At 39.3% G+C, this 27,175-nt stretch overlaps 1 protein-coding gene across 1 annotated transcript; it reads left to right on the top strand.

Moving 5' to 3' along the window:
- Positions 1-346: 346 nt before the first annotated feature.
- LOC131065857 (polyadenylate-binding protein RBP47B') lies at positions 347-27,175 on the top strand. The gene is made up of 8 exons (XM_058000501.2): positions 347-802; positions 23,296-23,779; positions 25,548-25,624; positions 25,695-25,825; positions 25,910-26,006; positions 26,106-26,270; positions 26,493-26,602; positions 26,736-27,175. The coding sequence occupies exons 1-8, from the start codon at positions 650-652 to the stop codon at positions 26,806-26,808; spliced, it is 1,290 nt and encodes a 429-aa protein (XP_057856484.1). The 5' UTR covers positions 347-649; the 3' UTR covers positions 26,809-27,175.

Here is a 27,175-nt window from a genome sequence, read left to right as displayed (position 1 = left end):
ATTAACCACTACACCAAATTATCAAACCATAGACAACAAATAATAAATAAAAAATAGTATAAGGGTGAGAAAACTTAGGTATGGGATTATTTGATTCTTTCTAGAAAAACAGGAACTCTACTTTTTAGGTTTATATATTTGAGTGAAAATGGGGTGGAGCTAAAAATTGTTCTACTAGAGTAAGAATGTTATCTTAGGCTTGTCAAACATTTAAATTTAGATTTTTGTAAAAAATAATTTAAATTTTTTTTTTTATTTCTTCTTGTTTTCTATCACTACACAAAATCTAAAATACAGTATATTCATGAAACTATAATTTGCTTCCTTAAATTTGAGAGTTCAAACTTTTAAACTAAATTGCATTACAAAATTCATGATCAACAGCACCTCCAATTTTATTTAAAAAAAATCTCAGCAACTTCAATTGTATTTTTTTAGGAAGCCCCTCTATCAGCCTAGCCCTACTTTCCTGTACCGACCTGTTGGATGAAACTTTAAAGGACCGGATTAGCCTTTGAATAACTCAAATCATCTTCAATTTTTATTGACGCAACTTTCGCTGCGAATATCACTTACGTTCTGAAAATCTCGGGAAGTCGCGAGGCCTAAATTCCACCCTTATTGTGGTTTCCAGGGCTTGTATTCAGTGATGGAGCAACAGCAGTGGATGATACAGACACAGCAGCATTATCAGCAACAGCCGCAATATTCGAATGATGAAATCAAGACGTTGTGGATTGGGGATTTGCAGTATTGGGTCGATGAAAATTATTTGCACACCTGCTTTTCGCACACTGGAGAGGTGCGCTCCGTAATCTATTTATTCCTTCTCATGTCTTCTGTTTCCTGTGTCACTGGTGTTTCGGTATCTGCATGTGAATCAGGCTGTTTGATATAGAATGCAGGTTACGGTTTTATATAAATCAAAGTTAGGGTTTGAAATAGTATTGAAGTCGTGGATTTTACCAAAAGGCTTCTGAAATTCCTTTGTAAAGTGAGACAAGTACCTGGTGTTTCCTATCTGAACTTACAACCCCTTAATAGGAGGAGGACAGTAGGATGTATTGTATCCCGAATTCTGCATAGGCTGTAAATTTGAATATAAAAAAACTAAACTGCGTGGTTATTCTTCAGTACAAAGATGCGTTGTTTTAAAACTAAAAAAATAAAATAAAATATTATTGGAGGTATCAATCGGAGTCGCACTCTCAAGAGTAGTGCATCACCTAATGTAAAACCCATTCAATGATCTGCTGCTTACTTATAATTTAACTACGCTCAAAAGTAGTGTATCAACATTACACTAAAACCCATTCAATAATATGCTGCTTACTATAAATTTTTATTTTATTTTGCTTAGCCTACATCAGAATATGGGCCACCTCATTACTTGAGGTGGAGGCGAACCTGTTGGCATAGGATCTTATTTACGAATCCACGGCATTTGAATATTGTAATAACCCTGGATACCCATGTTTCATTACTCAACCTCCATGATATGTTCTCTTAATTATAGGCTAACTTATTGCAGTGTAGCCATCTGAACTAGGTCACCCGGGAATCCTCTAATTTATCATCATCTTATAACCTAATGATTGTGCTTATTTTTTTCTACACAAATTTAGATCACCACATATCCACATATTCATCGTCATAACTCAGCTTAATGTTTGGGCTTTATTTACCACTATGTTAATTTCATAAAACTAAGTTATATGAAATGGTCCATGTAAATATTTTCTTGTGTGGGCTTCGTGTATCGGACATGGGATTTGACCTAAGATTGCCTTTGTGCCCTAAACTGATAGGACTAATCAAATTCATACATTACAGGATAAATTCTGATTCTTGTTTTAATTGAAGGGTTCTGAGTTGTCAGTTTCTATTTTTTAAAAGAGCTGTAGATTCCAGAAAGATATCTCTGCTTTTTTTTTGGATGCTCATTTCACATTGTATAATCTGAATTAGTTGTACAGAATTTCTTGTTGAATGCTTAGGCCATGGTAATGACAAAAGACGTATAAATGATACCCAATGAAAATGTTATTGGTTTCAGTCCCAAGGACTGGCGAGTTTACACAAAGGCATCAGATATTCCTATATTATACCATTGTGCATGCATTGGATGTTTCTGTTTCTAACTTTTACCAGGTGAAAATGTAGATAGTAGCATTGGTACTGGCGTGTTTGGTAAAAATGAAATTGTATTGTGAAAGAGGGTCCGACAAATATTAGGACATCTACCCAGGGCATGATAAAGTCATACATGTTTACAATGATGGAATGCTAAGTTACCTGTACTGGTATAATTTTATTGCAATCCTTTTTCTTGCGTATGGGTATGGTTTCATATGTATATATGTGTATACAAATGTGTATATATTTATTTAAATATCTCATAATTTTTAAAAATGAAATTACTCATAATTTCATAATTTATTGATTTGTCAAATATCACTGCACATTGAAAATTACAATCAATATTTAATAATCTCAATATTGCTCTTTGTCCAAAGCATCAAAGTTAACATTTGGTTCAATTTTACTTGAACTACAACGAGTTACAATGCCACTCCCACCAGCCATGTATTGCACAAGCTGCCTCATCTAAAGAGATTTCCAGCAAGTTGTGGAACAGTAACATCTAACTTAACACGCTCAAGAGTTAGATCCCAATTCCTTTTCAGTCCCTCATTGTAATCAAGTTTCTTACATGACAAAAGGTCCTAAGAACTAGTGGGGGTCTTGTTGACGTGTATTTTGTACACCATCATACACAGAATAAAATACCTAAAGGCATCTTATCCTCTCTTGAATAAAGTCTCTAACTGCTGAAGATTCGCATGAAGGATCAGTTAGGATGACTCCAATGTTCTGGTTAGTAGGGTCTCTACGTGTGGATAAGCACCAGCGGTATGATGTGATTTGCTGTGTCCTCAAGGGGCCTTACACTCCGAAAGTCTTACTAAACTAAAGAAGCTTTTCAAAAAATAGCAAAAGGATAGGGTTTGGAAGAGGTCTAATCTAATCTAACCCTAAGAATGACTTCATGTGGACAAGACTTGGCAAGATTCTACCAACTTCAATTTCGCCATAAAATAACAACTTAATTGAAATTGGTAGAATCTTGCCAAGTCTTGTCCACATGAAGTCATTCTTAGGGTTAGATTAGATTAGACCTCTTGCAAACCCTATCCTTTTGCTATTTTTTGAAAAGCTTCTTTAGTTTAGTAAGACTTTCGGAGTGTAAGGCCCCTTGAGGACACAGCAAATCACATCATACCGCTGGTGCTTATCCACACGTAGAGACCCTACTAACCAGAACATTGGAGTCATCCTAACTGATCCTTCATGCGAATCTTCAGCAGTTAGAGACTTTATTCAAGAGAGGATAAGATGCCTTTAGGTATTTTATTCTGTGTATGATGGTGTACAAAATACACGTCAACAGAATTGGCGCTAGAGGGAGGGCTTGAACCTCCGAATTTCCGAAAGCTCAGATTTTGAAGAGAAATACATTGCAAACATGATCATGAAGTACGATGGTGTTGCCACATGAAGGATTGAATCAAGTAGTACAACCGAATTTGCAGATAGGTAACACTCAAGAGGATATCGTTTCAGGATTGAATCAAGTAGCGTGGAACGCAAGGAGAAGTCAAGTTGAGTATAACAGAGTAAGAATCATCTTGGAACAAGAAGAAGATAGAGCCGAAGAACATCAAAGGGTCATAGCTAGAGAACTTCGCAATCAAAGGAATCCACAATAAATCTTCGCAAGACTTCACGCTGGATCGCATTGGTTCTTTCTCGCTCGAGAAACATCAAAGGTTATTGAGGTCGACACTAGGCATCAAGAATCTAGGCGAACTTCAGTTTACTTCAAAAGCGAAGCGAGTCAAAAGAGAGGACACTCCCAAAGAATTCAAACTAAGATTGGAAGAATCTCTTGAGTCATCACAAGTTCTTCAAGAACAAGTACAAGCGGCGATCCAATCAAGTATCCAAGCGATTTCTCAAACAAAAGGCCAAGCTAGTTCATCTAGTTCAGTTTCGAACTCTCAAGCTTCAAAGAGTACGATGGCTCAACGTGCTCCGCCCCCTCCTCCTCCTCCTCATGTACTTAATGGTGCAACTTGGCTAATCAACAACCCGTCACCATTGGAATTTGCAGTTTATCATGATATGCCAAAGAATCCAGAACATTTTTGTTCCAAGTTCAATGTCAGTGATTTCCATCGCACAGCAGAAGATCATATCAAGATGTTCGAAGATCATCTTCGTAACAGACAAATCGAGTACGGAGATGTAGCATGTAGGCTTTTTCCCTACTCATTGGGAGAAGAGGCATATTTTTGGTTCGTCCACTTGCCTACAGGGTCAATCAGGACTTGGGACGCAATGAAAGATGCATTTATTGCAAAGTTCGGTATCCCAACTACACCAGCTGAGTTGTATAGACAATTTGTTGAGGTCCGAAGGAGAGAACATGAACCTATCACTTCTTTCAACAACAGGTTTCACCGCGCATACACAATGCTACGTCCTCCTTATCTCATTGCAGATCCAAGGGAAATTTACTATGGAGCTTTAGATCATCTCACTGCTATGTTTGTAAGGACGCATCCAACCCCGAATGATCTAAATGCGGCGTACGCAAAGGCTATTGAAGTTAGTAAGCACATGGGACAGAATATCACTGGGCCACTACTACACATGGGACCTGTCGCAACACCAAACCAGATGCAGGCAGTTGGTACGGCATTGGCCAACCAAATTCCAGTCATGAATCCAATTCCACAAGCAACATATCCGAATGTACAGCCGGCAAATCAGTTGGTCCTTCACCCTGGAGCTCCAATTTCTCAAGCCCCACCCGCACAACCTGTGTACCTGCAAAATGCCACAAGTTCATCAAGGACACAAGAAGAAAAAGACGAAATGAAAGAGTTGATTGAACAAGTCAAGAAACTATCAACCGAGGTGACTCACCTGAGGAACCAGAATAATCAACTCCAAAGCATGCAAAGGATCAATCACAATCAAAATTTCCAAGGAAACAACAATCAAGGGTTCAGAAATAATTATCAAGGAAATAATAACCAAGGCTTCCAGAGGAGACCATGGAATACAGCTCCCAACAACGGAAATGTGGTGACGCCACTGGACAATCCTCCAAATTCGCAGAATCAAGAAAGTCCTTCTACAAGTAAAGTGTTTTTAGCAGAGGCAGCCTTGTCCAGTTGGTGCAGACTCCACAATACGAACCAACACTCTGAGCTGCAGTGTCCTGAATTCAAGATCGCGGCCGATATTTTTCAACAAGAGATGCGCAACACTGATCCACCTGAAAACCCGCCCACGACAGGATACGAGATGGTCCCAACCACGCAGTACGGTCAAGCCATGATTGTTGAAAGCTGCCAGTATTCACAAGGCGAAATTAATCAAGCACAAAATGGGAGATTTCCACCAGAATCTGCTAATGGACCAATGGTACCACCAGGATCCCAGTTCCCACCTGCATCTGCAAATGGACCTATTGAAGATTCAGAATATTATTTTCCACCATTGAACAACAGTGTCTTAGTAGAAGGGATAAAGGAGGTATTTCACCAATCTTCGGGAGGTGTGAACCAAAGAGTTTATCACAGAAATCAAAGAAATCAAGAACCCCTAACTACATCGATCCCCCCGAACAATTTCTCTACTCCACCGGATCCTCAAGCTAGCAATAATCCGGAGTACCCGCAGAACACACAAGAATACAGACAGAGGAATATTGCACCCCCCATGGGCAATGAAATGAAAAGATTGGCCGCATTGGTGTTGGATGAACTTAAGAAAGTCAAAGTGAGCCTACCACTCTACGAGTTGCTCAAAGTGTCAGAAATCAAAGAAGCAGTGATCAATAGCCTAAGTGAGTCTAGTACAGCTAGGTCAAATGTTCAAGCCACTATCAACATGACCCAAGAGGAAGCCCATGACCAAGGACAATCCGAACAAAACGAATGCATGGTCCAGACCATAACCTTCCCAGCCAAAAAGGAAGATATGTTGGAAGGAAAGGTATTACTCAAAAGAGGCGAAACTAAGAAAACTCAGCTCACCATCAAAGAGGGCCTCGCCACTAGCCAGATTCTTCCAGACAAGGAAGTCGCAATTAAGAAAGATGTGGTCAAGAAAGGAAAATCCACAAATAAAGCCGATCACTCGAAAGAGGAGAGTCTAGCAAAGGACGATCATTCAAAGATCAATGAAGTCAAACATCAAAGTGAGGAGTCCTCAGTCCCTTCTCAAGGAAAAGACGAACCGGCCCCGTTCCTGTTATCGGTTAGAATCTTTGGAAAATTATTGCACAATTGCCTCTATGATTCAGGAGCTTCCAGTAATGTGATGCCCCTGGCTGTCTGTCAAAGACTAGGTATAACTCCCGCTCCTACCAAGAGAAAGGTCACTTAGCTGGACAAGACAGAAGTTCCAGTCATGGGCGAATTGAACAACATTCATATGCAATTGGCCGCGGACCCGAGAGTTCAAAATTTCATAGATATTTCAGTAGTGGATATTCCAGATTCATATGGGATGCTCCTAAGTCGAGATTGGTCACGAAAATTGAATGGATATGTATCAACTGATTTCGCACACATGTGGTTACCATGGAGAGGAGTCCTGAATCAAATCAAGATCGACAGCACTCCAAGGTTGAGATTGATGATAACTGAATATGGGGAAGACAACGAAGTTCTGTTTTTAGAATCCGACCTAGGGACATACAAGCCTAAGGTAGAGGAAATCTTGATGATACAAAACGTACAAGATGAAGATGCTCAACAAGAAGCAATGGAATCTGCAAAAATGGTCATCGAGAGTGATCAAGGATCCGACCAAGAAGATGAAGGAATGTTTGAAAATTTCAGGAGGTTCGTACATAGAAACATCCAACAAAGTGTACAACTTGGTAACTTAACATCCGTCCGAGATTTGCTTCTTCCAAATTGGTGTAGAATTCACAATGCCGTCCACTCGGAACTATCTTGTGCTTTATGCCAGACTGCATTAGAACAAGTATACAAAAGAGCCTCGCAAGCACTAATTGTGGAAGAAGTTCAAGATTCAGAGACTGAGAGTTCTATGGAAGATGAAGTCTTATCCGATACATCATCTGAAAGTCAGGAAAGTCCAGAGATAGAGAACCAAGAAGATGCGATATGGACATTAAGATTCGATGGATCTAAGTCTAAACAAGGATCTGGAGCCGGCTATGAATTAATTAGCCCAACAGGAGAAGCCTACCTCGCTGCTCACAGATTACAATTTCCTTGCACCAACAATGTAGCTGAATATGAATCCTTGATTCATGGACTATTATTAGCCATCAGAAAGGGGGCGAAAATACTACAAGTATATGGAGACTCAGAGATAGCTATAAGGCAGATCAGGAAGCAGTATGTGTGCCATGATAAAAGATTGACCAGATACAGAAATCGAGTCTGGGATCTCATTGAGAGTTTTGAAGCCTTCAATATCAATTCTATATACAGACATCAGAATCAAGTGGCTAATTCCCTCGCACAGGCTGCCAGTTCTTTGATACCATTAGCAATGGAAGGATTGAAGAAATTCACGGTTGAGTTAACATCAGTCCCTTCGGTCCCAGATAACATCACCAATTTTCAAGTTTTCGAGGACGACAAGCACATCCTGGATTTCTTAACCAACACAGATGTCTTCCTAGCCCAGATCATTGATGAAGAAGAAGTGGGAGAAGCGGAATTTGATGCCGAAGGTGTCCTGAATTTAAAGACAAACACTATTCCAAGAGGAATGGTAGAATTGGAGAGAATTTTCGATCCTGATAAATTGAAAGAAAAGAAAAATCACAGCATGGAAGGAAACATGTGCGACACGATCAATCTAGGTGATGATATACAAGCTAAAAATGTATTCATTGGAAAGTCCTGCACAACGACTGAAAGAGATGGAATCCTGAAAAACATGAGAGACTTCCCAGATGTCATTGCATGGAGTTATGAAGATCTCAAAACCTACGACACTGCAATTATCACCCACACGATCCCGTTGAAGCCAGGAAGCAAGCCATTCAGGCAGAGACAAAGACCGGTTAATCCTTTATTGGAACCACTGATATATCAAGAAGTTAAGAAACTGCTCTCAGCCAAGATCATCTTCCCAGTAAGACACTCGACGTGGGTCGCCAACCTGGTACCTGTCAGAAAGAAAAATGGAGAGATCAGATTGTGTGTTGACTTCAGAAATCTCAACCGAGCATCAGAGAAAGATAATTATCCGCTACCATCATTAGATGAAGTGTTGCAGATTGTCAATGGATCGCAGATGATGTCCTTTCTAGATGGATATTCAGGATATAACCAAGTTCTGGTCGAGCCCGAAGACCGACTAAAGACTGCTTTTACCACCAAATGGGGAACATTTGCATACAAGAGAATGCCTTTTGGACTTATAAATGCCGGGGCCACATTTCAGAGAGCTATGGATATCGCTTTCAGGGACTTAATTGGTAAATGCATTATTATATATATGGATGATATCACAGTTTTCTCCAGGCAAAGAGAAGATCACGTGGACGACTTAAGAAGAGTCTTCCAAAGGTGCAGAAGATATGGTGTCTCTCTCAATCCGAAGAAATGCATATTTGGAGTAACAAAAGGAAAACTTTTAGGACATTTCATTTCAGAAAGAGGAATCTCCATTGATCCTGAAAGGGTAAAGGCCATATCCACTATCAATTTGCCGGCTAGCAAGAAAGAACTCAAATCATTTTTTGGCAAAATCAACTTTGTCCGAAAGTTCATTACCGGATTTGCCGAGATTGTCAGACCTTTGAATGAAATGTTAAAGAAGGACGCAAAGATTGAATGGACTCCACAAGCCAAAAGGGCGTTTGAGGAAATAAAGACCGCCATCACAGAAGCACCAGTTTTGATCAGTCCAGATTACCTCAAGCCTTTCTATCTATATTCCTTCGCTTCCGATTACACTTGTGCCGCTATTTTACCCAGAGAAGTGAAGAAAGGGATGAGAATCCGATTGCATTCATGAGCACCCCACTGAAAGATGCAGAACTCAGATATCCTAACATTGAAAAACAAGCATACGCATTAGTAAAGGCCGTTAAGAAATTCAGACATTACCTCCTGAGGGCCAAAATTTATGCAATAGTACCTGATGCAGCAGTCAAGACTCTTCTCATGCAAAATGAATTAGGAGAAAGAAGAGGTAAGTGGGTCGCCATTATCTAGGAATTTGATATTGAAATCCAGCCCATGAAACTTGTTCGAGGACAAGCTTTGGCGCAAACATTGGCAATTGACGGACCAGGATTAGTCCAGCAAGTTTATGAATTGGAGGATGTCACCCCCGATGAATGGTACAAAGATATTGTGACATACTTGCTTAACAACAAAAGTCCTGCTCGCATGACACCCACGCAGAAAAGAGCACTAAGGTTAAAGTGTCAACATTACATGCTTCAAGGATCTGTTCTATATCGCAGAAATCACGAAGGAGTATATTTGAGGTGTGTTGGCAAAGATGAAGCGAAACAGATAATTGAACATTTCCATTCCAAGTTTGGAACCGGACATGGAGCCAACCTCGCAACAGCTCATCAGATCCTAAGGGCAGGATATTACTGGCCTACACTTTTTAAAGATACTTTTAATCACATCAGGACTTGCCACACATGTCAAGTCGCAGCTTTTAGAGAAAGGAATCCTGCCATGCCACTAAATCCAGTGATTGAAGCTAGACCATTTGCCAAATGGGGAATGGATTTTATTGGTGTTATCAACCCCGCATCCTCAGCACAACACAAGTACATCATTACAGCTACAGATTATTGTACCAGATGGTCGGAAGCACAAGCACTTAAAGTTTGCACTACTGAAGTTGTAATCAAATTTCTGGAGGAAAACATAATCACAAGGTTCTCATCAAATTATTATCCTCAGGGTAATGGGTTAGCTGAGTCAACCAACAAGAACTTGCTCAGCGTTATCAAGAAATTGCTAGAAAGAAGTCCGAGAGAATGGCACACCCAATTGAGATTCGCCTTATGGGCAGACAGAATCAGAACCAAGAACGCATTAGGCATTTCACCTTATTTTCTGGTTTATGGCCAAGACCCAGTCTTCCCCATGCAACTCAGGATCCCGACTTTGAGATTTATTCAGGAGTACATGGAAGACACTGATGCAGTACAAGCCCGACTGACGCAATTAATGAACCTGGAAGAAAAGAGAGATCAAGCGTTAGAAAACTTTGCAAAACACCAAGGAGTGGTGAAAAGATGGTTCGATCGACAAGCTAGAGTCAAGGCATTCAGAATCTCAGATCTTGTCCTGTATTGGGACAAAGCACATGAAAAAAGGGGAGAACATGATAAGTTTGATAAGCTTTGGAAAGGCCCCTATCAAATTTCAGAGATATTGGGAGAAAATGCATTTAGGTTGCAAACTTTAACTGGAGAAGACATCCCGTTGCCTGTCAATGGGAGGTATCTCAAACATTATTTCCAGTCCTAAGATGCCCAAGGCTTTCCCTTGTACATAGTTAGTTTAGTTTACTTTCGTTGTTTTCCGTTTCGTTTTGGTTTGCCTTTTTTGTTTTGTTTTCGTTTTCTTAGTTTAGGTGTTTTGTCTTAGGTTAGTTGTTTTGTCCTGAGGGGTATCCATTTTTAATTGGGTGATTTTGTTATGTAACGCTTTGACTTCCCGCTAGGTTGTTGGTTGCATTTGGGCAATCATGAGGTCTTTTGGAATTACAAAGGGAGTTTCTTTTAATAAAGCTTTGAGTCAGGACGTATTTACATTGAAGTAGATTAGCTTATTGAACTCACGTATTTTGTCCTACAGTTATTATATTTTTACACACTTATAATCTCCGAGTCATTATGGTTTCCAGGTGAAGCTGTGATCAGTGAAAAATCTAAAGTTTGACTTCAGCGCCACCGCAATTCTCAAACCCTACTGAGTTTCACTACTCACGAGCCAAAGAATTTACGGAACTGAAAGGCAGTATCAAAAGAAAAGATGAAAAAATGAGAAAAAATCAAAAGAAAGAAGATGAGCTAAAAGGAAGTATCAAATTGGCTAAAGGGAATTTACGAGTAACTCCATCGGGGCTATAGATGCCTGGCTGGCAATGGAGCAATGTTCGTGAGCTTGCGGCGATAACCTCGTCGGGACTATGGACGTCTGACTGGCAACGAGGCTCTATCCAGGATGCTTTTGGAGTCTAGACGAACTACGTAGCTTATCACAGGGGAACCTGAAGATCATAATTGTCTTGTTGAGGGGAATTAACGCATTTGCACACACATGGGTAACTGCGGACTTGATACTTTGTTTCAATATGATGGTCTCTTCTTGTAAGTGTTTCTTAACTCCTGGTTTTGTTGAGGGAGGTTTTCTGAGTTTTCTTCTAGAAAGATTGATTCCCAAATGTTTTTCAACATTTCTCAGTGGTGTCGCCAGATGTTGTGACCATTTCACACATCGCCCCATTTAAAATGGGGACCCCCTCTTTTTTGCTCGTTTTTGCTCGCCTTTCGCTTTGCTTTTTAGGGTTTTGGTAGTTCGTCAGTTGTCTGGATTTAGGGTCAAGCCTTAGGGTTTCCGTTACTGTCTTTTCAGGCCAGAGTCCAGTCAATCTTGAGAGCTTTTTAAGCTTCCTCTCGCAGGATGCAATTTTGAATGGAATGAATTCGCCAGAATGGTCTATTTTCAATTGGAATTTTGAGTGCAGAGTTTTAATTTGTCTAAGTGTTGATGATGAAATTGCGAATTTTGTCCAATTGAGTGATTTTGACCAAATTTTGAGTTTTTTGATATTTGATCCTGGGCATGAGGAATGATTTGTTTTTGCCTTGTGAAGTGATTAAACTTGTGAAATCATGATATTTTGGCCTGTAGGAGCAAAATCGCTCCTGTCCCTCAGTGAAGGACCGGAGCTCGTTTTCAAAAATCTTACTATCTCTGCAGGATCAAGGTGATTTTTCGAATGGAAGTAGTAAAGAAAGGCGTGATCTTTCCGTTGAATATAAATTGAAGAATTTCACGAACACAGAAATGCCTCAGGAAGCAAAATCGCTCCTGTCCCTCAGTGAAGGACCGGAGCTTAAAATCGAATATTGCTTTGTCCTTGCAGGATTTTAACAACTTGACGATTTGAAAAGGTCCAAGGAGATGCATTTTATCAATTGAATATAATTTGAAGGTACAAACATGAAGAAAAGTGGACCAAATTGCAAAAATCGCTCCTGTCCCTCAGTCAGGGACCAGGGCGAAATCCATTGTAGCTCCCGTCCCTCTCCCAGGGACCAGAGCGAAATTTCTTACAAGGCAAAATTCAGGCAAAGATCAAGCAAGTTTTATGTTTGAAGGCGAGAAAGGAGGTGAATTGAACCCGTTGAAGACAAATTGAAGAATACCAAACATCTACAAGGGACCCAAATGCCTAAGTTCGCTCCTATCCCTCAGTCAGGAACCAGAGCGATTTTTGCCTTAGGCAAATTTCTTGCCAAGTAAGAGCAAATTCCAAGGCATGGATGAGTGAAACGGAGTGCTGCAAGACTGTTGAAGATGGATTTTGACGTTGGCAAAGTGAGATGAAGCCTACAAGTATAAGATCACTCCTGTCCCTCAGTCAGGGACCAGGGCGATATGATGGTTATATTGCCTTTCCTCCAAGTTCAAACCTCTCCAAGTCAATGTAAAGGGTGGTAAGGACGTTTTAAGGCATCTCAATGAAGAACAAAGCATCAAAGGTCGCCAGTATTGAAAGATTTGCATCAAATGTTCAAGTTCGCTCCTGTCCCTCAGGAAGGGACCAGAGCGAAATCCTCATGAAGGCCTAGATTTCGAAAGTTTATCAAGTATTAAGTGATTAGGAAGGATCAAGGGACTTCATCTTACATTATGAAAGTAATTACAAGTCAATAGAAGCAAAGACAAGCTCAAAACCTTGAAGTTCGCTCCTGTCCCTCAGGCAGGGACCAGAGCGATATTGACTATATTGGCCAAATCTCTCAAAAATCACGTTAAGTCAAGGTTATGCGAGATGATAAAAGGTCCAAGGTATCTTTTGAAGATGATATACAAAGGTTTTAAACGTCAAATGAATACCAATTTGAACAAGGAAGCTATATCGCTCCTGTCCTTTGGACAAGGACCAAAGCGATTTTTATTAAAACATTCATTTTTCCTCAAAATCAAGACAAGGCAGGATCGCACAAGATCAAGATGGTCGTTTGGAAGGCAATGAGCGAGAAGTTAAAGGTTAACTACAAGGAATGTTGATTAGAGCACAAGGATCGCTCCTGTCCCTCACCAAGGGACCAGGGCGATAATCCTCCCAACATCAAATACGCCTTGTAGAAGTCAAGTGAGACAAGCATGGAATGAAGAAATAACATTATTGTTCGCCTTATGATGGAGATTTGAGATTTAAAAAGCAAGATCAAGGAGAAACTATGAAGTTCGCTCCTGTCCCTCTCCAAGGAACCAGGGCGATATCACATCTAGAGGCACTCCTTCGCACAAGCAAGTCACTCAAGTTTGAAAATCCTAGCAAAAATGCCAACTTCAACGTAGGGATGAAGATTTTGAACGTCAAAAGCACAAGGATCGAGACCAAGTTGCTAGATCGCTCCTGTCCCTCAGTCAGGGACCAGGGTGATGAGGTTTGCATTTCTCCATTTTCAAATTTTGGCGCTAAACAAACATTTTGAATTTATTTTAAATGCTAAATTCGATGGGTTTTGAAAATTCAATTAAATGGCATTTAAAATTTGCGCTTGATATTAATTAATTAATTGTTTTTTGCCTTGTAAAAAAAATCGAATTTGTTAATTAATAAACGATGGCATTTAATAATTAATTATTAATTATTAATTTAAAATCAAATAGAGCGCTTGGTTTATGGAAGTCGGCCTTGTTATTTATTTAAAAAATCATTTTTAATTGCCTAATTTTACCAAGGTCGGCCTAGTGGTAATTGAGGTGTGAGCGCTTATAAAGGTTGGTGAAGATTTTCATTTTCACATTATCATTTTATCATCCACATTCAAGTGCGATTTGAGGAAGACAAAGGAAAGTGCGAATTGTGTTTAGAGAGAGCGAATTTCGTTTCAAGCAAGGTGGTGTTAAGAAACATCAAAGGGGGTGCGAATCTAAAATTTCATATTGTGCGAACTTGCCAAGGATATGGGAAGATCACGTCAAAGACTTGAAAGGTGGCGAAGTTGCTAATTTGAAGAGGAGATCATGTTGAAGCCATCTAATATCAATTTTGCCTAGGCGAATTCCTCTATTTTGCATTTTAGTGTTAGCTCTCAAGAAAGGTATGGCGATATTGATTTATTGTTTTGATTTTGAACGTTGATCGTCATAGCTTAAATTTTGAATTTTGAATTTTGAATTCCCCTAGCTCAATCTTTTTTTAGGAAATGATAACTCAAGGACTTATCATGAAGTTTCCTAAAATTAATCTAATATATGTTATGCATTGCAAAATCTAGTTTCTCATTATGAAATGTTGTGTAGGTATGGCGACACCGAAGGCGGGAGCATCCACCAGTCGTCCAGCTCTCATGAAGGAAGATCAAAAGACCGAAGAGGTGGAGACCAAGATCGTGTCAAAGTGGAGCAACATTGGAGATACTAACTTGGGCAACTTCAGCACGAAGAAGTTTCGAGATGTCCCTTACATTGGCAAGCCATCACCTGTCGCCTGGAGGATAATTGAAAGTGGCATCATTAAGGGGGCCGGCTTCCCTCCAGCAGTACAGTGTCATGAGTTGATGATCGAGTGTGCTCGTCATTATGATCCTCAATCCAGAACGATCGTGTCCAAGGAAGGAAACACTTTGGCTTATCTTTCAGAGGAAGCTATAAGTGAGGCTTTCCATCTTCCAGAGCACAGAGATATGGTCTACAAGAGCATAGAAGGAGCCAGGTCAATGTATGAAGATGATCCAGATGCTTGCCTAAGCATCATTAACAAGAAGTGGTTACTCAAAAGTCGTCCTCGCCTGAGTAAGGTACCGAACACACCACACAGGATTGATTTCCAGGAGGAGTACAGAGATTTGATTACAATGCTCAACCGAGTCACAGGAGCCCCTCAAACTTTTTACTTTGAAAAGTGGATGTTCTACTTCATCCAGGTGATAGTTCAGGGTAAAGGAACAATTCATTGGGCTAGAATGATTAGCCATTGCTTGGACGTACAGTTGAGGAGACTCAAAGCTACCAAGTCCTTCCACATGAGTTCATACGTCATCTACGCCTTGATCAGGAGCTTCGAGTACGTAGGACTACCTCACAAAGGAGTGATTGGAAGAGGACCCGGCGAGGTCAGAGTTTGTGATTCCTATGTCCACTTGCATCATCCGCCAGGAAGCAACTACAAGTTAGTTAATGATACCTTCACTATGAACATCACAAGGACGTTGCAAGGTGGGATTCACAACAGATTATCTCAGGATGCACAGGAATTAATAAAGAGGTATGGTGCTTGGTTTATTCAATTTCCGAAGTTTACTTATATCAGAGTACATGGATGTCCTTCACCTCCATACATGTTGCCGAGATATCCGACAGACAGAATAGTGTTACTTGAAGTAACAAGACAGTTGGCAGCTTATGCGAAGGCATTCAGACACAGACATGGAAATGGAGTTCCGGTACCTATCATATTGGGCAATTCAGTTGAGGTATGTCCTAATGCTTTAGCCATGGATGACGCAGAGAAGGAGTTAGCTTTGTATTCTTTTTCATTCTTTGCCTTGAGGGAGAACTTTGATCCACATGGATATATAGAGGAGACAGTCGGTAGGAAGTTTAAGCATGAGTTTCAGATAGAAGATTTTGTGATGAATCTCTTAGACGATCTTGAAGTGAAAAGAAAGATGCATTCTAGGTTGCCTTTGGATTTCATCAGGAAATGCAAGATTTACAGAGTGGCCGACCAAGCACAGGACAGTGGCAGACATCTCCAGTCATCCTATGATCGAGAAAGCAAATCAGTAAGGTTAGATTGGAATGAGCCTGAGGTCGTGGATTTAGATGCTTTGATGGCTCCAATCTTGTCTTGTACTCGCAGATGGGTTGATGTGCAGCATCAGAAGTTGAGAGAGCAAGGCATAGCTATGACTTTCACTTTGGAAGAGAGGCCAGCCGAAGGTGGAGCTAGTGTAAGCGAAGGTAATCCTAATCCCAGAAATGCAAGTGAAGGCAACCTTCGAAGTGCAAGTGAAGGCGATCTCCATCCAAGAGGCTCGAAGAGGAAAGAGAGGCTTGGAAAGAGAGAATCTTCCAAGAAGAAACAAGAGGCCAGCCGAGATCGTTCATCCGGTACATCTTCTCGACAAGAGAAAAGGACACTTGAAGTGGAAGAGTCTATGGAATCGATGGTTCAGAATGATAAAGAGGGACAGGTACCTCAAGGGTCGCCAAGTGGATCTCTCCAAGATTATGAGCTACATGAAGACAAGAACAATGACGAGGTAACATCTCCTCACAGAGAAGAAGAAATATTGCATAAGGAGATACAGGTTAGAGAGACAAGATCAGCCATCCCAGATTGGTTGAAGGAAAGATTAACGAAGGTGATTGTGATTGAGGACGAAGACAATGTGATTGATTTAGAGAGCCTTGTTGGACATTCCCAGGAAGTGACAGAGAAGAGAAAGGCTACCAAGATGTCCAAGATGATTAGAGATGAGACTGGATCCAGAAAATTACAGATAGCTACACCGACAGTAGACAAGTACGAAGGTGAGATCTTAGCAGAGGAATATGATATAGAGAAATTTGAGCTAGGTCCATCCACAGCTGAGCAGACACTAGATGATGCCACAGATTCATTTGAGGCATTGAAGGACAAGCTTAGAGAAGAAATGGAGAAGAGTAGAAAGCTTGAGAGGGAGGTCGGTGCATGGAGAACATATTTCAGCCATCTCAATCAGCCTTTAGGACGTCAGGATCCAGCAAGATCACCTATACAGGCACTTCCCCTTCAATCAATTGGTGAAGCAGAGAGATTCAGGAGTATGGTCCAGCGTATGAGTACTTGGATGGATAAATCTCATACAGTTGCCTTAGAATTTGCAACAAGGATGATGAAGACTATTCATAGGGCTATTCAGGTTCTTGAGATTATCCACAATTTGATGATAACGGTGGCCGCTTTTGCTCATACCAAGGATGTTATCATTCCTGTCTTGAAAGTAATTAGACAAACGTCGAGGAAGGTCTTAGCGCAGGAAAAGAGTATGGATGGAGGACCTCACAGTTTACTTCAGTGGTCCACCTTACTCCAGATGAAGGAAGTCCTCTTTGAGGACATTAGTACTAGGTGCAGTCATGTTGAGGAGGTAATCAACCCGATCCAGGACAGAGTATTTGAGGTACTATGTACCATTCTTGGCAGGAGGATCGAAGTTGAGACAGATGTGGATTTGCAGGAATTGGAGGATAGAATCAAGGTCATCTTTTGCAAGGACGTCAATATCACAGATGAGCAACAGGACCAGATGTTTGCTACCATGCTCCTGATCGAAAAGACTAAGGAACTTGAACTTACATGGGATGCAGCTCTTCTAGATGCATTTGATCAGGTCATCCACTTGGAAGAAAGAATGAAGAATCGTCCCGAGATTCCAATTGCTGAGATCGAGGGAATCGTATCAAGATTCATTGCATATGCTAAAAAGGAGCATTGGAAAGGGAATAAGATTCTAGATGAGAGGTTGTTATAGATGACATGGCACCTTAATTGTCATTGGTCTATGTCTCCTAGATTTTCGTGCCAAATTTATAATTGGCTATGCATTTAATGTTGTGCAATAAAAGGGGAACTTTTGTAACAAACCCTAATTAAGGTTTAGGTGTCATGATCTTGACCGTTGATCTGCTTTCAATCTGGACCATTCATTGTAATTGAGGATGCTATTTATACCCTCATTTTCATTTCATTTGTAATAGAGATAGTTAAGAGATTAGAGAGAGAGTTTGATGTATTAGAGAGATTAGAGTTAGAAGCAATTTTACTTTTGTAGCAAGATTGAGTTTGAGGAAAGGAATTCAAGCAATTGTTGTACATGATGACTTTGAAATCAATGAAATATTGAAGTTATGGTGTTTTGTTGCAACTTTTTTGGTTATCTTCATGGTTGTTCAATTCATTTGAATCTTGCTCAATCAAAGTAGTGTGTTAATTTGAAGGACATAGTGTGAGACTTGATCATTGGTAGGATTCGTAATCCAAACCACTAGCTTCTTGCTGATTGTAGGAACGCCTTGCGTGGTCGACTGGAGATATTTGAATCACTTAACCTTCAATCATTATTGTATCTTGGATATGTACCTTCGTGGTAGTGTCTTTGATCTTTGATACATTGAAAATCATTTCGTTACCTTAGAAGATCGCACCAATTTCAATTAAGTTGTTATTTTATGGCGAAATTGAAGTTGGTAGAATCTTGCCAAGTCTTGTCCACATGAAGTCATTCTTAGGGTTAGATTAGATTAGACCTCTTGCAAACCCTATCCGTTTGCTATTTTTTGAAAAGCTTCTTTAGTTTAGTAAGACTTTCGGAGTGTAAGGCCCCTTGAGGACACAGCAAATCACATCATACCGCTGGTGCTTATCCACACGTAGAGACCCTACTAACCAGAACATTGGAGTCATCCTAACTGATCCTTCATGGGAATCTTCAGCAGTTAGAGACTTTATTCAAGAGAGGATAAGATGCCTTTAGGTATTTTATTCTGTGTATGATGGTGTACAAAATACACGTCAACAGGTCTATGAATGGAGACCCCAATGGGGTGAGGGACAGCGCTCCTTGCACGCTTCTTGTTGCAATACAGGGCGGGGTCAAGGGGCAGAGCCCTTGCCACCAAGTGCAAACTAAGGCCTTTGAAACCACACAAGCCTTTATGACACACCATCTTCACAATTTTATCATGTAAGGGTGAAATTAGTTACATAGGCACTTTTTTATTTGTAAAAATGTTTTAAATTTTTTCTTTTTGGGCATCACTGGTTTCGACCCAGCTTCACTTAGGATTTGAGGTTTGGGGCAGCAGGACATCAATATCAAGATGGAGGCAAATAGAAAGATTACAAAGATACCTTATTACAAGCAACTTCAAAATTAAAACCACGGTTCCTTATGAGATCATCTTAGTGGAAGTCAGCGCCTTCCCGGTTGAAGCTACTGGAATGATTAGGTTGCTAGGCTATTTGAAGAGAACAGAGAAAATGGAAGATCATCGCTGGCCCAAAATTGTGACAGAGGAAAAGTTAAATAGGAGAAAAAACACTTGGATGAAACAAAATATCAAGTGGCTAAGCAGATGGGGAATTAATCTATATGAATGTCCAAATAGGAACACTGAAATCAAGAAATATGTGAGAGAGAAAGTAAAAGTGGCATTGTGGTCAAAGCAACTTGGAAGAAAAAGAGAATACTACATCAATTATTTTAATCCCACATGTGAACATCAATAAAAACATTACATAGAGGCATATATAAAATGGAAAGCAAAAATGCCAATTGCCCAATTAAGAACTAGCTCTTAGGTGCGAAACAGGGAGGTGGAAAATACCCAAAGAGGAATGGGCTGAAAGGGTTTGTCTTCTCTGTATGTCTGGATCAATGGAAACGGAATGGCATTACATCATGGATTACACTGCTTTTGATGACATCTAGTGCAAATATACGGATATTCTAAAAGTTGAGTCTCTAAATACCTTGTTTGAAGAAGAACAGATTGTTCAGGCAGCAGATTACTTGGTCAAAATCTACAGTAGAAGAAATATGATCAGCAAGGGTTAGGTGTCACCCTTTGACTGCTTTCTGGGTTGATTGGCTGGTTGGTTGTTTTTAGATCATTGTGTTCTCAATTTTTTATCCCATAGACTGCCTGGTCTCATGGACGACATTAAAAATCTTCATTCATTCATCCCTCTCTAGTTCCCTGTGGGTCCATCATAGAGGCTCTAAGGGAACTCAAGGTGCTTGGGAGTAACCTTGGGCGAAGCCAGAGGGGAACCATCATAGGACCTAGACATCCCATTCCCAATCCGAACCCATAGAGGTATTGGGGGGTTCTAGATGTACTTAGTGACATGGAGGGAATATGTTTTGACAATAATTCCTACTTGGTAAAATGGGGGTAGTGTTGATATTGGTATATTTGGTGAAAAATTGAAGAGTTTAAAAGAGGATCCAAAAATAAAGTTCATATATTTAAAAATACTTGGTAAACTGAGAGTAGTGTTGACATTTGGTATGTTTCATTAAAAATGAAAATTATAGTTCAAAAGTGGATCCCAAAAGTAAAAGAATCTCATATATTAAGTATTTTAAAATAAAGGGGCATAATTTTTGCAATTTGGTCTTCGTACGAATCAATGTTCCGGGGTGGGATGCCAATTAATTAGGATATCAATTATTTGGGGAAGGTAAGGATAGGGTATAAGGAAGGTACCTAATTGGCATGGGGCATATAACACGTAGGTGAACAACTCAATGTTATCCCACCATTCATTCCTAGTTTCCCTACCCCTCTTTTTAGTAGGTGACAACTCAATGCCAAATCCGTCTCTCTTTATCCGTCTCAACTATTCAATTATAGAAAGGGGAGTGGGCATGTTACGTATAGAATCAAGAAACTTAAAATAGTAGGGCCCAGAGAATTGTAGGGGCAGATTGAGCCCCGGTTGGGGATTGATTCAATTTGAGGTCCCCGTCACTCTAGCAGGCTAATTTATTGGGGTGGGCCCATAGAATTGTAGGGGCAGATTGAGCCCCGGTTGGGGATTGATTCAATTTGAGGTCCCCGTCACTCTAGCAGGCTAATTTATTGGGGTGGGAAACTATAGTTGTGTTGGGGGTGGGAAAACTAGTTTAAGCCTTTCTTGATTCTATACGTAACATGCCAACCCCTTTAGAATGGTAGGGCCCCAAAAGCCCTCCTTTTTCTATAGTTGTAGGGATAGGAAGAATAGTTGAATTAAAGCTGTTTCCAGCTTTCAGTTAAAACCCTTTCTGAGAATGGAAAGCGAGGGAAATGAAACCTACTGTACTATCTTTCCCAACCCAACTTTATCAAAGGAAGATCGCTAACGCCCCCTTAGAATAGTAGGGCTGGGAGGGTAGGCATATTACTTATAGAATCGATGAAAACTATCGCATCTAGCCATTGCCATCTCAACTATCGTGGGTGGGAGCTGAGAAAACATATTAACAATTCAAGATATAATTGTTATTGTCTATGTTTTTGCAAGTGAATCTCAAGACACTGGCCTTTTGCAAAGAAACCATCACAATAAATTTAAAAACTGACATATTATCTTTCCAATCTTAGAGGTGAAATATTCGACATTGCTAATTATTCTTATAAAACCACAACATCTTGCAAAATTAATCTGGCAGCTGACAGTCCCACAAAGCAACATGTTTCTCTTATATATGTTCAAACCTCAAAGAACAGCTAAAATGTGAGAACATTTTTGTGTGGCGTGCATATGGCCAACGTGTTACTTAAGCCAATGTTTTGATTTTGAGTTGGGAGCTCCTGGTTCTAAATGTATGTACATGTCTAATGAGTCAAATGACACATTGGTTTTGAATATTTGATTGAAGTTTGTGAGATTTGTGACCTAAATGAAGTACATACACAATTAGAAGTACATTTTGGGCCATGCTTTTGGAAAAGTATGACTTTCCAACAAGGCTTCACAGTTGAGATGTTTTGCAGATGATTCAATGTATCATCATCCGGACAGAGATTCAATTAGTTTTTCTCTACGAAACCCGAGGACACGTCCCCTACCTGAAAACCCCCGTCCCAGTCCCGGGGACGTTTCGGGGACTTGGGGACGGCCAGGGGACGTTCCCCCCTGTCCCCGAATTGTCAGAATTTTTAGGGGACGTCCCCGAAACGGGGGGGACGGCTGAGGACGGCTGGGGACGGATTGGGGACGGCTAGACGTCCCCCACATCTAGTGCTAGGGAAAAATATTTTAAAAAAAAGTCGTATTTTCAATTTTTTTTTAATTTTTCTAACATGGGCCCTCTATATTGAAAAAATTTAAAAAACGACTATCAATTTTTTTATTATTGAATTTGAAAAATCAAAATACGACTATCTATATTTTATTATTTTTCTAACATGGGGCCCTCTATCAAAAATTAAAAGGCAACATTAAATTTATTAATTCATATCAAGTATTTATAATTTTAAATTAATTCATATTATAAATTTTAAAATTTATAAATAGAAAATAAATTAAATAATAAATATTATACTTTGCTTTTTAGTATTTACTTAGTACTATTTTGATTTCCATATCGCAATTGACAATGAAACAATATGGCAGCAGTGTGGCCTTTGGGCATTTTGTTTGTTATTTCTTTAATATCTATTATGATATGCATATTGACAATGTGAATGAATTGAAATTCTGAATTATGAGTGCATATTGAGTGTTGAGTCTATTGATAATGTTGTATGTTCGATGTTTGCATTCTAAAATGTTTTCATAGTATCATACACATGCTATATCCATGTTTTCATATGAATATAATGTATAGATGCATGCTTTATCCATGTTTTCATATGAACATTTAGAATTTTCCTATATATTTTAAATTTTCCCTATATTTTATATAACCGTCCCCTTTGCCGTCCCCCCCCCTGTCCCCAAATTTGGCAAAAAAAATTGCCGTCCCAGAAACTCGTCCCCCCATCCCCCGTCCCGGAAACTTGGGGTAACGTAGATTTTTCTTGATATAAACAGATCCTTACAGTCATGGAAGTAAGAATGTTTCTTGCATGCAAGAGATTCTAAAAGAAAAGTAAGATTCAATTAGTTTTACTTGATTTACAGCCATGGATTTAAAAATGAGTTTATACATCTTGAAGCAAATGGTTTCTAAAACTTGTGCATGTAAAATATCAATTCAAGGCATAATGCTTTTTAAATTTTAATAGAATTTCCAGAAGAGAGATGAGTACTTCCAATTTTAAGCAAGCACAAAACTAAATTTATTTATATATGTACAATGTACATGGAGTTGCTTATTTTCAAACTAACACATGTTTACAAAGGGAGCTAAGATTTTTCAAGTAGGTTAAATTTTCAAAGCCATTTCTTGGCTTGTGCTGGTGCTTTTGTGATATTATATCAGCTTTGTAACAATATTATGTTGATGTTGCTTTTTGGTCATTGAAGGTTGTGTCTATAAAGGTTATTCGGAACAAGTTGACTGGCTATCCTGAAGGCTATGGCTTTGTGGAGTTTGTGTCCCATTCAGCGGCGGAGAGGATTCTCCAAACATACAATGGCACACAGATGCCTAACACAGAACAGCTTTTCAGATTAAATTGGGCCTCGTTTGGTTTAGGAGAAAGACGATTAATTGGAGGCCCAGATCACTCCATATTTGTTGGGGATTTGGCTCTAGATGTCACAGATTATCTGCTACAGGAAACTTTTAGAGCACGTTATACATCTGTTAGAGGTGCAAAGGTTGTAACAGATCCTGCTACGGGGCGTTCAAAGGGCTATGGATTTGTTAAATTTGCAGATGAGAATGAAAGGAATCGTTCCATGACTGAAATGAATGGGGTATATTGTTCTATGAGACCTATGCGAATAAGTGCAGCTACTCCTAAGAAGTCATTGACTTATCAGCAACAATATCCCACTGCTAAAGGTTTGCAGAAAAACATTATTTGAATTTAATTTTCATTGTTGCAATCGTTATCATAGTGTGAAAAAGCTAATGCAGGACATCTTCTAGTTCTTGCTTCTTTTTCTGATCATCTTGGTTGATTCATTAATTATACTTGTGGATCTTGCACTTTTCGAGTCTTACTGTATTCATATTGTCATTTATGGCTGGCTTGCTTTGTAAGGTTATCTCAGAGCTTTCTTTTGCTGGGATTATAATTAAGGTGTTATGGAGACTGACTGCTAACGTGGGACAGCTTTTAGTGTCTGCTTCTTTTTGTGATTATTTTGATTGGTTTACAGATTATTCCTGTGGATCTTGCACCACTAAAGTCTTACAGGGTTCATACTGTTATTTACTGCTTGCTTGCTTCAATGGTCATCTCATAGCTGTTCTCTGATTAACACTGTAATTGCTTTCCCTTCCCTATAAAGTTTATTCAAACCATTCTCCATGAGCTTCCTGGATATTTCCAGGTAATTAATCCTTGATTCTCTATGGGGTTCTGACTATGGTGCTTCAGAGTATTGCCGTGCTTCGGGTAGATGTATGCTTCAGTCAAAATAGCAATTGAAGAGAAATATCAATATTGTTTCAGTTGATCTTCAGAGCCACTTCAATCCAAGTGTTTTAAATTCCTATTAGACAATTGACAAGTTGGCTTCATGTTACAAACATTTTTCAAGCTTATACAGCTGATGTTGTCTCAAAGCAGGATCCCAAGAGGCTTTCTTCACATAAAGCCTGGAACTGAACTCAGCACAAGAAACAATCTCTTAAGTAGCGGCTGACCTCATTTAGGTCAGTGATCTGTTTATGTATTCAACTGCAATAGTCCATTTCTCATTTCTCATTTTTTAGCATGTGAACGCATTATGGAACAGGTTCAGTTTGGATTGCGAATTATATCTTCTCCACCTATCTGATTCTTCCCTTTAAGAATCAATTGGATTGATCTTGCTGGTATTTTAACAAAAAGTGCTTACTTTGCTGTCTGTGTTGGGTGTCAACAATAAAGTGATTAATTTCTGATTTCATTATTTCTTTTCTAAAATTTGTCCTATTAGATATTGGAGATAGAAGGGTATTCCTTTCATGATGTTGGGTAGGCTGCACTCAACATTCTGGTGGCCAAGGCAAGCCTGAGATTTCCCAGGAATTTGGTTCAGTAAGAACTTATGTTTTGTTTCGTGATTTAAATCTTGGCTTAAGATTGTGGATAAAAATGATTATATTTCAATTATTCAATGCTGGTGCTTTGCTTGTACAACTTATTTCTCATGATACTTTTAAGAGATTTATTTTTTGTGTTAAGAGTGGCTATGAACTCTGTTATGCTTGTCTGGTTTCACAGTTCTAAGCTCAATTATAGAAATGGGTATATGTACAGCTGTATTTCTCAAACATAGAAATGATGGGGATTTCTGGAAAGGTCTTTGGGAGAGACAACCTAATAGTTTCCTCGATAAAGAGGAGATACTGTTCTTTTCTGCTCACGAGCTCCTCTTCCTTTCCACAGCTATAAAAGTCTTAGTGATAATGTGTTTCTTTGTAGTCTTCCTATATTAAATGCAGAGTGGATCCAAACTTTTTATCCTTTCTATAGTAAGAACATCTTTTTCTCAGATTAAGGTTGGTGGTTTGTTGGTACAATTTGACATGTGCAGTTTCTGATTTTTACTTGGTATTTAAATGTAGCTTTTGTTTTTGTAATTGACTACATGTTAATTCATCTTTTTTTTCTCTGCAGCTTCCTATCAAACACCAGCCTACAGTGTGCCACCCGCTCCAGTTTTGCCGACAGACGATGATCTAAATAACACAACTGTAAGTAACCATATGTAAGTGCATGTACAAAGGTTTTTCCCTGCATCCTCTTATTATTTATATCTTGCAGATATTTGTTGGTGGATTGGATCCGAACATTTCAGAAGAAGATCTGAAGCAGCTTTTTGGGCAGTTTGGTGAGCTTGTCTACGTTAAAATACCGGTTGGCAAGGGATGTGGATTTGTGCAGTTTGGTAACAGGTACAGCTAGTGTTCGATCATGGTATATCTATTGTTTGGTATATAGTACATACGCATCTGAACATTTTTTAAAATTTTGTTTAGGGTCTCTGCTGAAGAAGCTTTGCAAAGGGTGCATGGTACTGTTATTGGTCAACAAACTGTTCGTCTGTCTTGGGGTCGAAGTCCTGCAACCAAGCAGGTTGAAAATAATTCCAAGTCCAATTGTCAACTTGAAATGGGCAACTGTTCCTTTTGAACTGCATTTACAAATGTTCATTGACTCATTTTATTTTTGTAGGAGCCTACTGCTGGATGGGGTCAGGCACAAGCAGATCCAAATCAATGGAATGGAGCTTACTATGGTTATGGTCAAGGATATGAAGCTTATGGTTATGCTCAACCACCTCAAGATCCATCAATGTACGGTTATGGGGCCTATCCTACAACTGGGAGTTATCAACAGGTGAAGCATAGCCATTGCCTTCCAACTGTACTGGTCCATTATTTCCTTCTGCCATAGCTTTTTGCAATTTACCATAAATATATATGTAGTTTGTTGTTACATTTATGAATTGACATCTCTTTCCCTGTCATCAGGTCTAACTTTTGTATTAGATCCTTGATAAAAATTTTGTTCTCATGTACTGTGTTTTTATGAAACCCTTGTTTTGTATGTCATTTGTAGACTGAGGTTCAAGAAATGTCAACAGCGGGTGTAATGAACACTGTTCAGCAGCCACCCGAGCATAAGGAAGAAGAAATTTTTGACCCTTTGGCACCTCCTGATGTTGAGAAGTGAGTTACATGCGTTTCACTTGATTGCATTTCATAGTTTTTAATAGATATGATTTGTCAATGGGGTTTGATGTTTTCTATTTAATGCAAATTGTCCTTAGATCTTATTATCAGATTATCTACGTCGTTGCAGATTGAATGCAGCATATATTGCTCTACATGAGGCTTCACTAGTTGGGAGACACTTCTGGTTGACGACGTGTTAATTATCATCATAAATATGGGTCTCTCTTGACCGCCAGCCTATTTTCCGGAGATGGTTGAGGTCTCAATACTTCTTTTCAGTTTATGATCACATGCATCATGTTTCTCTGTAATTGTAATAATATTTACTGCTTCATGATACTCTAAAATAGTAAAATCTCTATTGCGTCACGTTTCCATATTTATTACATGCCAGATAATATGGAATTCCTATAGTAAATCAGAGATTTTCTCACATCATTTTCACCCCCATTCAAAAATGATGTCTGGCAAAAGCTTTCAACTGTAAAAAACATTCTCAGTGCCCAAAGAAGCAACATCATTGTACGAGTTCAAGTCTATATAACTTAACCATTTCTGGATTTTTAA

The sequence above is a fragment of the Cryptomeria japonica genome, chromosome 6 (assembly GCF_030272615.1).
Source record: "Cryptomeria japonica chromosome 6, Sugi_1.0, whole genome shotgun sequence".
NCBI lineage: Eukaryota > Viridiplantae > Streptophyta > Pinopsida > Cupressales > Cupressaceae > Cryptomeria > Cryptomeria japonica.
The sequence above is the reverse complement of the archived record's forward strand: the minus strand, read 5'-3'. Positions and strand labels throughout refer to the sequence as shown.

What these genes read in the sequence shown, in the direction of transcription:
- LOC131065857 (XM_058000501.2), top strand. Translation starts at nt 650, where the DNA reads ATGGAGCAACAGCAGTGGATGATACAGACACAGCAGCATTATCAGCAA. An exon ending in TTTGTGCAGTTTGGTAACAG is followed by an intron (nt 25,826 to 25,909) that starts GTACAGCTAGTG and finishes AATTTTGTTTAG; the next exon opens with GGTCTCTGCTGAAGAAGCTT. An exon ending in CAACTGGGAGTTATCAACAG is followed by an intron (nt 26,271 to 26,492) that starts GTGAAGCATAGC and finishes TGTCATTTGTAG; the next exon opens with ACTGAGGTTCAAGAAATGTC.